Source organism: Lissotriton vulgaris, chromosome 11 (genome assembly GCF_964263255.1).
Source record: "Lissotriton vulgaris chromosome 11, aLisVul1.2, whole genome shotgun sequence".
NCBI classification, from domain to species: Eukaryota; Metazoa; Chordata; class Amphibia; order Caudata; family Salamandridae; genus Lissotriton; species Lissotriton vulgaris.
In genome coordinates, this window is record NC_141699.1 from 944,888,059 (window position 1) to 944,903,161 (window position 15,103).

General features: G+C 45.7%; 1 protein-coding gene across 1 annotated transcript in view; it reads left to right on the forward strand.

Moving 5' to 3' along the window:
• Positions 1-15,103, forward strand: part of LOC147683725 (von Willebrand factor A domain-containing protein 5A-like) — a 752,535-nt gene that overhangs the window by 319,848 nt on the left and 417,584 nt on the right. The window contains exon 18 of the mRNA XM_086944099.1: positions 8,604-8,639. Within this exon, the coding sequence (XP_086800225.1) occupies positions 8,604-8,639 (36 nt within the window). The remainder of the gene's footprint in view (positions 1-8,603; positions 8,640-15,103) is intronic.

The window sequence follows — 15,103 nt, forward strand, 5'->3', positions numbered from 1 at the left end:
GTCTTATGGTACCTGTAACGAGTAAACACAAGTTTGCAACACGCATACAGGTAGGGGGATGTGGAGGGACACACACTGAGCAATATTTGCTTCTCATTTCTATCAAATGATAGATATAAAACAACTAAAAAATGGCAATACTTTATGTGACCGGTTTACATCTATGGCTATGTCAACTCTCTCTTATGCTTTCCTTGCTCATGCAATTGACTGCAACATGCTTCTAAAATGAAATCTCATGCATGTGTTGGTAAACAGTTGCGGATTGATGTTTTGGTTTATATACTACATCATATGTGGTTCTGATGATGCTATCGGTAGTGATTGTGCCTATTAATTCAAGTGCCACTCGTCGTGTTGCGAAAATACACAAAGGTGACATGGTGATAACGGTAGGTCTAACTTATCTGTGCGTGTTCCCCCTTAGTGAGGTACTCAACTTTGTGTTTATATCGTGACTAAAACAGACACCATGTATTTGTTCGTATACTAGGGGTTCGATGGGTGGCCGCACTGATAATCGCTGCCGCTGCTCGGGGTCATTTCATAGAATTTTACCTCGTGCAATTGTTTTGCACACTCCCTTCAGTTGGTAGAGCTTTTGGACTGGGCTAAAGAGGGTAAATAGTAAAAAATAGTTAAGGGGTGTGTTGTTGAATACTTGCGATTTTGTAGAGGACGCTTCCACGATGTGTTGATCACGCTACCTATGGGGTCCGATACTCAGCTTCCCTGTGTGTGCGCTGTTCTGCTCTTACCGAACCGGAAGCAGTTGGCGTCGCTTCCGAGTCGTTTTTAATGGGCAGTGATTGCATTGCTAGAGATCTCCTATTGGTCCATACACGTTGTTTACAGAACGTGGGGGAGGAGCATTCCCTATAGTTCCGAAAATATCGGTAGTGTGGAGGTGATTGCAAAATTCCCCTTAAGTGACTCTATGATCTGGCCGAAATTGTTTGATCGAGCGACAATATTTTCAGTTAGTTATTTTTAGATATTGGGACCTTATTCCGTAAATAGTAAATTAATATATTGGTGATGTTTATGAGATATTCAACCTCCAGTTGTGTTCTCGCGGTGATATAATCTCATATCTTTGAAATTCTTAGGTGATGGGCGTTGTTCGGGAGAGCAATAGTCTGTAGTAAGTTTCCTGTATGTTTTCATGCATTGGTCAGGAAAATTGTGTGTCAGATTAATAATGTCCCCGTGTCTCCGAAAATATATACGTAGGATTGTCAGGTCATTAGGAGAGATAGGGAGGAATTTACTCATGGCTTAATGCAGGATGATTATTTTCTTGCAAGAGACAGCCAGGGTATATAGTCATTCAGTCCTTCACTGTCAGTTTTAAGTCTGTGTACCCATCTTTGCTCCTTTTCAAAGAGGGTTTTCTCGGCATTATGGTCTTTGATCGATAAGGTTTCAAGAATCACCCATTGTAGATCATGTACAGTGTGGCCTTTTTCTAGGTAGTGGGTAGCCATTTTGGTGGTGCTCTTCTTACATTTTACGTTGCTCCTGCGCTCACCTATTCTCTGCTTTGCTCTCCTACATGTCATTCCAATGTAATTCATTTTACACGGACATGTGACCATATATACAACATGAGTTGTATTACAGTTGGTGTGATTGTTCAGGGTCCATTTGAAATTAGGTAAGAGTTGGATTTCTTTCGTTGGCCTTGTGAGACCGCAGACAGAACAGGAACCGCACGGGTAATGACCTGTCACTTTTGGGTTGCCCCACAGAGTAACATTCTCTCTGGGAATTTTTGGGGCTGGTCTCGTATGGACTAGAATATCTTTTAGATTCCTGCTCCTCCTGTTCGCGAACCTTGGTTTGGGCCAAGTGAGGTTACCTGATGTCAGTATTTGCCAATTTTTATTGACAATTTTTTTGATGTTGTTTGTCATCGAACTGTACGTGGTGACACATGTTAAGGTTTCCTCTTGTGGTGTCTTTGGAGTGCTCTCCAGTAGTGCATCTCTATTTTGATTCCTTGCCCGTTTCTTACAGCTGGCAATGATTTTTTTCGGGTAGTCTCGGGCTTCTAGTTTTTTACAAAGGTCATTGGCTTGTAGTTTGTATTCTGAAATGTTGCTACAGTTACGCCGTAACCTGAGAAACTGGCTGTATGGTAAGTTTTCTCAGAGGGGTCTTGGGTGGAAACTGTTAAAAGACAGAAGGCTGTTTTTCGCGGTTGTCTTGAAGAAAGTCCGTGTCTGGAGAGTGTTGGCTTCAGCATAGACAGTTACGTCTAAAAAGTCAATGCTCTTTTTATCTGCACAGTATGTGAACTTCAGACGGTCGTCCCTTTGGTTTAACCACGTATGGAACTCTGAGAGGTTCTCTTGGTCCCCTTTCCAGATGACAAAGATATCATCAATGTATCGTTTCCAAAACAGTATACATTGATGATAAGGGTTGTTGGTTTGGTTCAAAATGTGGGTATCTTCAAAAGTACTCACATACAACCCTGCCACGCTCGGGGCAAATGTACTGCCCATCGAGGTCCCGTGGCATTGTAGATACAGAGTGTCTCTGTACTGAAAAAAGTTCTCCATGAGAGCCAGTCGACAGCATTCCAGGACAAAATGTCTGGGAGTTTTGTAGGACCAGGTGGTATTGAAAAGTATACTTTCGAGAGTTTCCATTGTTTTCTCCTGAGGTAGAATGGTGTAAAGGCTTTCTACATCGAACCCCACCAGGAGCATGGTGTCCGGTGAGTATTTGATGTGTTGTAGATGGTTCAAAAGATCCCTGGTATCTTTAAGGTATTTAGGAGTTCTTTGGACATGGGGTCGCAGATACTGGTCAGCGAACTCAGAAAGGGGTTCAAGAATTGAACCTATGCCAGACACGATTGGGCGTCCAGGTGGTGGTACTCGTCCCTTGTGGGTCTTCGGTAACGAATAGAAGTAAGGGGTACGTGGTGTTGTCGTCCTGAGGTAATCCCCTTCTTTTTTTGAGATCCAGTTGTTGGTCTCTCCTTCCTCTAGCATCATTGCGATGGTCCTTTGGAGTCTCGGTGTAGGGTCTATTGTAAGGATCTTATAAAATTTTTCATTTGACAATAGGTCCATACATTGTTGGTTATATCCTGCATTTGTCAAGAGGACAATGCCTCCGCCTTTGTCGGCTGGCTTTATGACTGTCATGGTCACTTTTTAGGGCGTTCAGATCTCGTGATATTCTGAAATGGTTTTTGTACAGCGTTCGCTAGTTCGTCAATGCCTTTGAAGACTGCTTGTTCAAATGTTTGTATCTCTATTGGTACCTGAGAGTTCAATGGGCAGAAAGATGACTGATTAGAAGATTATCAGCAGCGCACAGCTGTGGTAGTCTCCACTAAAGTCTGGATCAGGAGTATCCGACCTTTTACTATTAATATCTGATAATGGCAGAGAATTTGGGATTAAGCTATTCCATAGAAGAGATCGATGAAATACTTGCGAGACCGGCGCCATTTGTGAACAGTGACCTCACTCAAACTCTTTCCAGCTCTACAGAATGGGATGAATTAACGGAATTAAAAAAGGAACAAGTAAGAACTGCTGTACATGGAATAATTATGACAGAATACCTGAGGGTAAATGCGGCACCAAGAGGACTTTGGGTCACTAATGCACCAAGGACCTTCTTAAAAGATCTGGCATTCAGAAAGGACTGGTCTGCCATTTCATGCAAATGCACCAGGGACTACCTAGTCCTTATCATAAAAACAGCTACAAGATTGACAGACGAACTAACAGTGAAAATCCAAATCTTGGAAACTAAAATAAACAACACGGTTAACATCACTATACACAAAACAAAATTAGATGAAATAAACAAAGAAATGAGTGATTCTCATGAATATCTGATACAGACCAAGCTGCAAAAATTAGCAAAAGAACTCAAGAAATTCTCTATTGAAAAGGTACACCCCTACAGTAGCAAAGATCACAAAATAGATGACAATGCTTCCAATTATGGTTCAGATAGCAGTACCTCCAGCATCAGCTCAGACCAAGGAACTAACAACTCCAATAATTTCCAACATAATCAGCAGAACAAAAGAGGAAATAGACGTGGACGCATCTTTTGGTGCCCCCCTTTTTTCCAAATGGGCAATCCAGGGATGCCCTTTCAACCTTACAACCCACACTTCCAAGGCTGGATAAATCCATACTGCCAGGGCCCTCAGATGATGAACCACCAAATGCAACCGCATGGAGGGCAGAATTTCCAACAACGCATTCCTTTTTTAGGGAATGGCCGGACATCCGAGAGAACACGGAGGAGAGGAGTGACCTGGGCAGACCAAACCAGACCGGTCCAGACAAGGAGCGTAACAAAAGCCAAAACAGGAACACCCACGAATCCCTCATCGTGAATCTCAGACAGGGTCCTGTCAGAAGATGAAACAAGTGAACTCAACAAAGGTCTGGGATACGTTCCCACACCAAAACCAGACGTTTTCAAAACAAAATGTGAAATGGCCGAATTCTGCCGCAAATTAAAATTGAACGCTTTTTTCCAAGGAAGTCAACCACCGAACAAAGATGGAGACACAACCTTAAAAAGGAAGTCATCTTTCTGCCCATTGAACTCTCGGGTACCAATAGAGATACAAACATTTGAACAAGCAGTCTTCAAAGGCATTGACGAACTAGCGAACGCTGTACAAAAACCATTTCAGAATATCACGAGATCTGAACAATTGGCCCTGAACGCCCTAAAAAGTGACCATGACATAGTCATAAAGCCAGCCGACAAAGGCGGAGGCATTGTCCTCTTGACAAATGCAGGATATAACCAACAATGTATGGACCTATTGTCAAATGAAAAATTTTATAAGATCCTTACAATAGACCCTACACCGAGACTCCAAAGGACCATCGCAATGATGCTAGAGGAAGGAGAGACCAACAACTGGATCTCAAAAAAAGAAAGGGATTACCTCAGGACGACAACACCACGTACCCCTTACTTCTATTCGTTACTGAAGACCCACAAGGGACGAGTACCACCACCTGGACGCCCAATCGTGTCCGGCATAGGTTCAATTCTTGAACCCCTTTCTGAGTTCGCTGACCAGTATCTGCGACCCCTTGTCTAAAGAACTCCTACATACCTTAAAGATACCAGGGATCTTTTGAACCATCTACAACACATCAAATACTCACCGGACACCATGCTCCTGGTGGGGTTCGATGTAGAAAGCCTTTACACCAGTCTACCTCAGGAGAAAACAATGGAAACTCTCGAAGGTATACTTTTCAATACCACCTGGTCCTACAAAAAACCCAGACATTTTGTCCTGGAATGCTGTCGACTGGCTCTCATGGAGAACTTTTTTCAGTACAGAGACACTCTTTATCTACAATGCCACGGGACCTCGATGGGCAGTACATTTGCCCCGAGCGTGGCAGGGTTGTATGTGAGTACTTTTGAAGATACCCACATTTTGAACCAAACCAACAACCCTTATCATCAATGTATACTGTTTTGGAAACGATACATTGATGATATCTTTGTCATCTGGAAAGGGGACCAAGAGAACCTCTCAGAGTTCCATACGTGGTTAAACCAAAGGGACGACCGTCTGAAGTTCACATACTGTGCAGATACAAAGAGCATTGACTTTTTAGACGTAACTGTCTATGCTGAAGCCAACACTCTCCAGACACGGACTTTCTTCAAGACAACCACGAAAAACAGCCTTCTGTCTTTTAACAGTTTCCACCCAAGACCCCTCCGAGAACTTACCATACAGCCAGTTTCTCAGGTTACGGCGTAACTGTAGCAACATTTCAGAATACAAACTACAAGCCAATGACCTTTGTAAAAAACTAGAAGCCCGAGACTACCCGAAAAAAATCATTGCCAGCTGTAAGAAACGGGCAAGGAATCAAAATAGAGATGCACTACTGGAGAGCACTCCAAAGACACCACAAGAGGAAACCTTAACATGTCACCACGTACAGTTCGATGACAAACATCAAAAAAATTGTCAATAAAAATTGGCAAATACTGACATCAGGTAACCTCACTTGGCCCAAACCAAGGTTCGCGAACAGGAGGAGCAGGAATCTAAAAGATATTCTAGTCCATACGAGACCAGCCCCAAAAATTCCCAGAGAGAATGTTACTCTGTGGGGCAACCCAAAAGTGACAGGTCATTACCCGTGCGGTTCCTGTTCTGTCTGCGGTCTCACAAGACCAACGAAAGAAATACAACTCTTACCTAATTTCAAATGGACCCTGAACAATCACACCAACTGTAATACAACTCATGTTGTATATATGATCACATGTCCGTGTAAAATGAATTACATTGGAATGACATGTAGGAGAGCAAAGCAGAGAATAGGTGAGCACAGGAGCAACGTAAAATGTAAGAAGAGCACCACCAAAATGGCTACCCACTACCTAGAAAAAGGCCACACTGTACATGATCTACAATGGGTGATTCTTGAAACCTTACCGATCAAAGACCATAATGCCGAGAAAACCCTCTTTGAAAAGGAGCAAAGATGGGTACACAGACTTAAAACTGACAGTGAAGGACTGAATGACAATATACCCTGGCTGTCTCTTGCAAGAAAATAATCATCCTGCATTAAGCCATGAGTAAATTCCTCCCTTTCTCTCCTAATGACCTGACAATCCCACGTATATATTTTCGGAGACACGGGGACATTATTAATCTGACACACAATTTTCCTGACCAATGCATGAAAACGTACAGGAAACTTACTACAGACTATTGCTCTCCCGAACAACGCCCATCACCTAAGAATTTCAAAGATATGAGATTATATCACCGTGAGAACACAACTGGAGGTTGAATATCTCATAAACATCACCAATATATTAATTTACTATTTACGGAATAAGGTCCCAATATCTAAAAATAACTAACTGAAAATATTGTCGCTCTATCAAACAATATCGGCCAGATCATAGTCACTTAAGGGGAATTTTGCAATCACCTCCACACTACCGATATTTTCGGAACTATAGGGAATGCTCCTCCCCCACGTTCTGTAAACAAAGTGTATGGACCAATAGGAGATCTCTAGCAATGCAATCACTGCCCATTAAAAACGACCCGGAAGCGACACCAACTGCTTCCGGTTCGGTAAGAGCAGAACAGCGCACACACAGGGAAGCTGAGGATCGGATGCAATAGGTAGCGTGATCAACACATCGTGGAAGCGTCCTCTACAAAATCGCAAGTATTCAACAACACACCCCTTAACTATTTTTTACTATTTACCCTCTTTAGCCCAGTCCAAAAGCTCTACCAACTGAAGGGAGTGTGCAAAACAATTGCGCGCGGTAAAATTCTATGAAATGACCCCGAGCAGCGGCGGTGATTATCAGTGCGGCCACCCATCGAACCCCTAGTATACGAACAAATACACTGTGTCTGTTTTAGTCACGATATACACACAAAGTTGAGTACCTCACTAAGGGGGAACACGCACGGATAAGTTAGACCTACCGTTATCACCATGTCACCTTTGTGTATTTTCGCAACACGACGAGTGGCACTTGAATTAATAGGCACAATCACTACCGATGGCATCATCAGAACCACATATGATGTAGTATATAAACCAAACATCAATCCGCAACTGTTTGCCAACACATGCATGAGATTTCATTTTAGAAGCATGTCGCAGTCAATTGCATGAGCAAGGAAAGCATAAGAGTTGACATTGTCATAGATGTAAACCGGTCACATAAAGTATTGCCATTTTTTAGTTGTTTTATATCTATCATTTGATAGAAATGAGAAGCAAATATTGCTCAGTGTGTGTCCCTCCACATCCCCCTCCCTGTATGCGTGTTGCAAACTTGTGTTTACTTGTTACAGGTACCATAAGACCTCCATAACAAAGGAACAGGTTAATAACCTTTTTCTTTCACTTTTTGAGCACTTTATTTATATATCCCACCACGTTATTTCACTAACGGTCCTGATGAATACCTGTAAGCCCTAGAATTCAGGCAACAGAGGCAGAAACATGTCGACCAATTTTTTTTAAAAAACCCCTATCTTTCCACTTTTGTTACTCTAAGTGCAACTACTACTCATTATCCAGTTAACAAGATGCACTATAATAGAGTTTACCAGACCCAAAACCAGACAGAATAAAGTTGTGAATCTCTGACTTTTGGGTTTTTTAACAATTTTTATCTCTGGCTCACTACTGCACCAACCTTGGGTAAAAACCTCCGTGTGGAGGCTGCATAACCAAATAGACCTAATGATTATGCACACACGTGATCTATAAGCGGAGAACCAAGATATACCGCTTCGAAACCACAATACCCATCACGTGCATGAGGGTCTTTTTACTGGGACACCCTTTTGTGAGTCCTGCATACCTAAGGTTGAGCAGGACAAGTGATCCTTCCCCTTTGATTAGCATATATCTACTTGGAAAGTGAATGGATCAACATTCCACCTCCCCCCACATTTGATTAGAAGATATCCAGAAGGAACAGCTTTAACCTTCCACTCACTCCTCAAATATAGGAATTTCTGTTGGTAATTGAAAGCTGCAGAAACCTTAAGACTTTCTTTTCTTTTTCTTCTGTTTTAGATTGGATGCCTCGTCCCTGCCCACCACCTATGCCAGGTAATCTTGCCAAAATTGATGCCCATCTGGGAACCTATTCTTTTTTTTTTTTTTTTTTGTTGCTGACTGAATGCCGCCTTTTAGCGACTAGGTCCCAAACTTTCTAAAAGCATGATGGGTTGTCTTGATGAAACAGTTTCTAATAAATTATAAAAAATCTACTGTTTGACTCACGTTGCAATAGGGGCAATGGAATCTCTTTCGATATCCAGTATTCAGTGTTTTACTTTTACAATCAAAATGTTTGTAGCCTAACCCTGTCCGTGGCTACTTGAAATGTTACCAGACAGGTGTTTTATGAATCCCTGAGATTCACTGCTTAGTCAAGTCATATTTGGAGTAGAGATTCTGAAGTCCTATATTTATGGTCCAAATTTATTTGACCTGATATAAAGAAACTATCCAGTGTCATTTTGGTGTTTGTAGTTTCCACATCATCACTTGATTACTGCTTGTGACCAAGGGCCTGATATAGATCTTGGCGGAAGGGGTACTCCGTCACAATAGTGACTGATATCCTGTCCGCCAAAATATAAATCCCATTATAGCCTAAGGGATTTATATTTTGGCAGACAGGATATCCATCACCGTTGTGACGGAGTAACCCGTCCGCCAAGCTCTAAACCAGGCCCTAAGTAAGGTCTCAAATAAAAGTTATGTTTCATTACTGGTCATCCCCAGTTAATTTTCCTATTATGACAATTGCAGTGTAAATATAACACCTATCATGTATTTTACTCCCATTAAGTCTGATATGAGAAGCCTAGCAATTGGTAAATACTTATTTGTACATAGTTCGCAATAAATATTTCAAATTGGGATTGCTAAACTCTGCTACAATACTTTCAGCTTGTCCTGCTGTTCCTCCTCGTCCGATGTGGGCAATTGAGAGAATTGGATGTTTGGACTGCCTGCTTTGCTCCATGCTACTGAAACACAACTGTGATTACTGCACTCAAAATTATAAAAGCAAAAACAAAAAATTCTTAGAAATAGCAATGTCCAGATGAACTAAGCTTCCTAATTATCTATACTAATATAATAGAGGGCCCAAACCTTTGAGGCGGGTAATCTCAGGAACCACAGCACCAATCACAACACCCAATACGGCGTTGGAAAGGGCAGTTGCAACAGAAGGACATAGGCTATGCAGACGCCCACCATATACATTTAAAAGGTAAAAGAACCGTGCCCTTGTGGGCGTGTCTGCGTTGTGCTGGGGGCGTGACAAACGCTGGGGGCATGTGGTACGTTCCGCCCTTCATGCCATGTCTCATATTGTGTGCTAATCCCACCCTGCTCCCTTTAAATATCCCTGCACCCCATAATCATAACCCACCGTTACTCCTTAAAATAACCCAACACCCTTAAACACTAACCCATCTTAAACCCATAAATATACCCTGTACCCCAAAACCCAAACCTATCCCTAAACCCTGATAATACCCCTGTACGTTTGCAAGAAACTCATTTGAATGAGGGTGCTCTTAAACTGGCAAAGAAATGGAGAGGCCAAGTGTTTCATTCCTCCTTCTCTACGTATGCTAGAGGGGTCCTGATTTGGGTGGCGCCTGGGGTCCCCCTGGCTATTCAGTTTGCTGAGGCGGATATTGAGGGCAGGTATTTGCTACTGCGGGTGAAGCTGGATGGGAGAGACTTCCTGTTATTAAATTCTTATGCACCCAACGTAGATGACCCTGACTTCGTCTCCCATCTTCAAGAGCTTATTGTTTCGGATTTAGACGCTCCCCTCCTCTGGTTTGGGGACTTCAACTGTGTGTTGGACCCGGTTTTGGACAGGCACCCTCCCTGGGCTGGCACGAAACCACTTATGACGGTGCGTCTTCGGGAGGTGAGGAACAACCTGGGAGCTACCGATGTGTGGCGCCTAGGCAACCCTGAACAGAAACTGTACACCTGTTACACCCCTACGCACAACACACATAGTAGGCTAGATAGAATCCTTGCTGCCAATATTGACGCATCCCTTGCCTTGACGGTCACACATCAGGCTAGTTTTCTGTCCGACCACTCGCCCGTGACGTGCGTTGCGCAATGGGTCGACTGGTCCTCCCGTCCGCGGACTTGGAGGATGACTGGGGACCTCCTGCAGGACCAGGTGGGTAGGGATCATTTGTTGACGGTCTTGCATAACTACCTGGACTTAAACTGGGAGGGCGGTGCCTTGCCTTATGCAACTAAATGGGACGCCCTGAAGGCGGTTATGCGTGGCAGATGCATGGGCCTGGGCTATGGGGTCCGGAGGCAGTTGCTTAGTGACTTGAGGGACGCGGAAGACCACCTTAGACACTGTCAGACCCTGTCGGATCCTGATGGTTCGGACCTGGAGTCAGAGCGGACGGCCCGTGAAGGCGTTCATGACATACTTACCCGACTGGATAGGTATACTCTCGGTCAATACCGTCCGCGTCTCCACCGTGAGGGGGACAAGTCTGGACGTCTGCTGGCCTGGATCCTTAAGATGGAGTCCGCTCCGGTACGGATAGTTGCCTTGAAGGGTCCTGAAGGGGACATGGTGCATTCGGAGTCGGGTATTCTTGAGGTTCTCCGCTCTCACCTACTGGCGGTGTACACCGCGGATCCCTTGATAACGGAGGCCTCCTATCAGCCATACCTCCGGGGACTGACTCTCTAGACCCTCTCGACAGAGGCCGCGGAGGAACTGGATGCACTCGTGTCACTCCGGGAGGTCAGAGTAGCGTTGGCTGCCCTGTCGAAAGCTAAGGCCCCAGGCGGAGACTCTTTCCCGCTGGAATTTTATCAGGTGTTTGCAGATACCCTTGCCCCCCCTCCTTTTGCAGGTTTACCATGAGGCACTGGAATGTGGCGCCCTCCCGCCCACCATGAACCAGGGGGAGGTTTGTATGCTTCTAAAGCCGGGTGGGGATAGTTGTGATCCCGCGGCGTACCGGCCTATCACTCTGATTAACACCGATGTAAACATCCTTACTAGCCTTTTGGCCACCAGGTTGGCGCCACATATGACTCACTTGGTCCACCAAAACCAGTGTGGGTTTATCCCTGGCCGCAACACCGCCATGAATCTCCGGCATCTGAACCATGTTCTACATAAGGTGCGTGACAGGGGGGTCCCCAGAGCCTGGTGTCGATTGATCTGGCTAAGTCTTTTGACACTATCAACTGGGGGTACCTCTTGGAGGTGCTCCGGCTGGCAGGGGTGAGGCCCATCTTTTGCACTTGGATCAGGATTCTGTACGGAGCGCCTACGGTCAGGGTCAGACTTGGGTCGGCGCGATCGGAGGAATGGCCCTTGGGCAGGGGCACTCGGCAGGGGTAGCCCCTGTCGCCGCTCCTGTTCGCCCTGGCGATTGAGCCATTGGCGGTCTCAGTCCGAACGAAGATGGCGCAGTGGGGTGTACAGGTGGGAGATACTGTGAATCTGATTCCCTGATGCTTTGTTCTACCTGACGTCCCCGCGGGAATCACTACCTCTTCTACTGCAACTGTTGGATCGTTTTGGTGCGGCCTCGGGACTGCGCCTCAACCCTGGGAAGTCCTTGATCTTTCCCCTGGTGAGCTATGGTGATGACCCGCGACTGAGTCTCCCACACCTGGGGCTGCGGTGGGAATTGGAGGCCTTCAGATACCTGGGTATCCAAGTGGCCGCGTCCGATGAACAATTGCTGGCTCTCAACCCTGAGCGAGTGCTCCATACCCTGCAGCAGTCTGTGTCCTTTTGGAACACTCTCCCACTCTCCCTAATGGGGTGGCTAGCTGTTTCCAAGATGGTAATGTTGCCGAGGGTATTATACATCTTACAAAACACTTTATGCCTGCTCCCCCGCGTATATTTCGCATGCTTAATATGCTGCTCACTTCACTACTCTGGACGGGCAAACGCAGCAGAGTTGCCCTGCACACCGTTGTCCGGCGCTGGGAGGAGGGGGGGGCCTGGAGGCCCCGAGATTTGACCTATATTACTATGCGGCACAACTCCTTACGGCTGCACGATGGTTCGTGGGCACGGATAACTGGGAACGGGACTCTTGGCGGGCAGGGCGGACGAAAGGGCGTTACAGGTGGCTCTGATGCGAGGTAGAGGAGCAGATGGTACTCTACTGCATATAGTCCGAAACACTGCGGGGATTTGGCAGCGGTTTGTTGAGAAGGTCTTGCGGCGAGCCCCCTTTCATAGGGAGTTACCGGTGTGGATCTTGGCACCCGTGACACGGATGGAGAAACACATGTCTTTCCCGGACTGGCGAGAGGGCGGCTGAGAGACGCTGGCGGACCCTTATCCGGACGATACATTCGTGACCCTGGAGCAGGCTATGGAGGCCTTCGGACTGACTGGGGGGCAGTACCTGCACTATAGAGGCCTTCAGGAGATGGCAAGGGCAACCTGGCCACAGTACCCGGAGGCACCTCCGTTGTCCCACACCCTGAACATCATTCTTTCCTGTGGCAGGGGACGGCGGCTGATCACATTACTGTACTTGGCCATGAGAAGCGACTCTGCCCCTCCGGTCTCCCCGTCTTGGGCAGCCTGGGAGGCGGATCTGGGGGTTGCAGTAGACCCGGGACAACGTAAACGCATAGGACTCCTTACCCGTAAGGTGTCGTGCAATGCGCGGTTTAAGCTGGTAATTTCAATTTTGTACATCGCACATACATGACCCCGGTCTCCCTTCGCCATATCACTGCGGATAGACCAGATAACTGCCCTAGGTGTGGCACGGAAGGGGCCGAATTTATGCACCTGGCCTGGGAGTGCCCGCTGGCCGGGGACTTCTGGAAGGCGGTGGTGGACCACATTCGAACAGTCACGGGCCTCCGAATTGCTTTGACCCTGCTACACTGTTTGCTGGCCCTGGTCCCCAAACCTAAAAAGAGGAACTTATCCTATAAAATGTTACAGTTGCTCCTAGTGTTAGCAAGGCGCCGGGTAGCTATCACCTGGATGGGACAAAGGGCCCCTGTGTTGTCAAGGTGGCTCAGGGATGCTAAGAAGTAGACCTCAGCTGAGGAAACACACATGCAGCATACATGCAGGGATGAGAGGCTACAGGAGAACTTGCTAGCATGGAGAACGATGTGCGCTGTGGGGTCATCCTACAGTGATTCGGATGCCACCAGTGCTGAATTGTTCACCCCAGAGGAGTCGGGATCTGAGAGAGAGGTTGGGAACGGGGAGGAGGGGATGGTGTTTGAGTAGTGCCCTGATGGCAACGCACGTATGGTCCAAACTGTATTTGTAATTGTGATTTGCTTTGCGTCCCAGAGATTTGATCACCACTATATCTGTACCTGCATGGGCCATAATGTGGTGAACTAAATGTATACACGTGTTTCTTTGATGATGCCAATTGTGGGGGGAAACTGTTTTGGTGATGCATACAAAAATAAAGTGAAACAAAATACCCCTGAACCCCAAACCTAGCCCTGAACCCTAAAAATACCCCTGTACCCCAAAACCCAAACATAGCCCTGAAGCCTAAAAATAACTCTGTACCCCAAAACCCAAACCTACACCTGAACCCTAAAATACCCCTGTATCCCAAACCTATCCCTGAACCCTAACAAAATACCCCTGTACCCCAAAACCCATACCTATACCTAAACCCTAAAACTACCCCTGTACACCATAACCCAAAACTATATCTGAACCCTTAAAATACCAAACACCCCAAAACATACACCTCAGTACCCCAAAACGTATACCCCTATACCCATACTTACCTTATCCACACAGTTTTAAAAAAGCATGCTTTTACCATTCAAGGATTTACAACGAATTTCGTTATAAATGTATGCATGGTAAAAGCATATAAAATGTAATGCCATGCGTTATAATGGCATTGCAGAGACATGGTACTTTCGTAATGAAAGTATGCGGAGTGATGGTATGCAGAAAGAAAGTTGCGGAATAATGGGTGTTTACCCTCCCCAGGTAAGTACATTGGTGGCACGGCGGCCCACATCTGCAGCAACATACTCCTATTTTTTCACCACCCATTTGAAAAATGCACAGGTCTCTCTCATTGATGGCCAGCACCGACATACACTTTTAGACACACCTCCCGCCACAAGTTCTAGAATTGCGAACTTTAGAGCTGGGGAGCTACGTTCGAATCTCGGCATCAGCTCAACATCCTGTGATTCCAGGCAAATCGCTTTGTCTCCCCGTGCCTACCACAAATTAATGTGTTTTTCTGTAATGTAAATTGTGCTCATGTCATGTTGTCGAGTTCGCTCTATATAATATTGCAAGGAAAAATAAAGTAGGGAAACTAGAGTTCACACACTACTGAACGCGCACTCTTAAGTGCATCAGCAGTGCACTGTGAATCGGAGCGTTTCACAGGCTTGTCACAGATAAGAAATGCTATCAAAACGAAATCCTACAAAACAATATACTACTGGCCGGCAGCAATTCATACCCAGACAACGTCGGGACGGGCTGCTATTCACAGATAAAACGG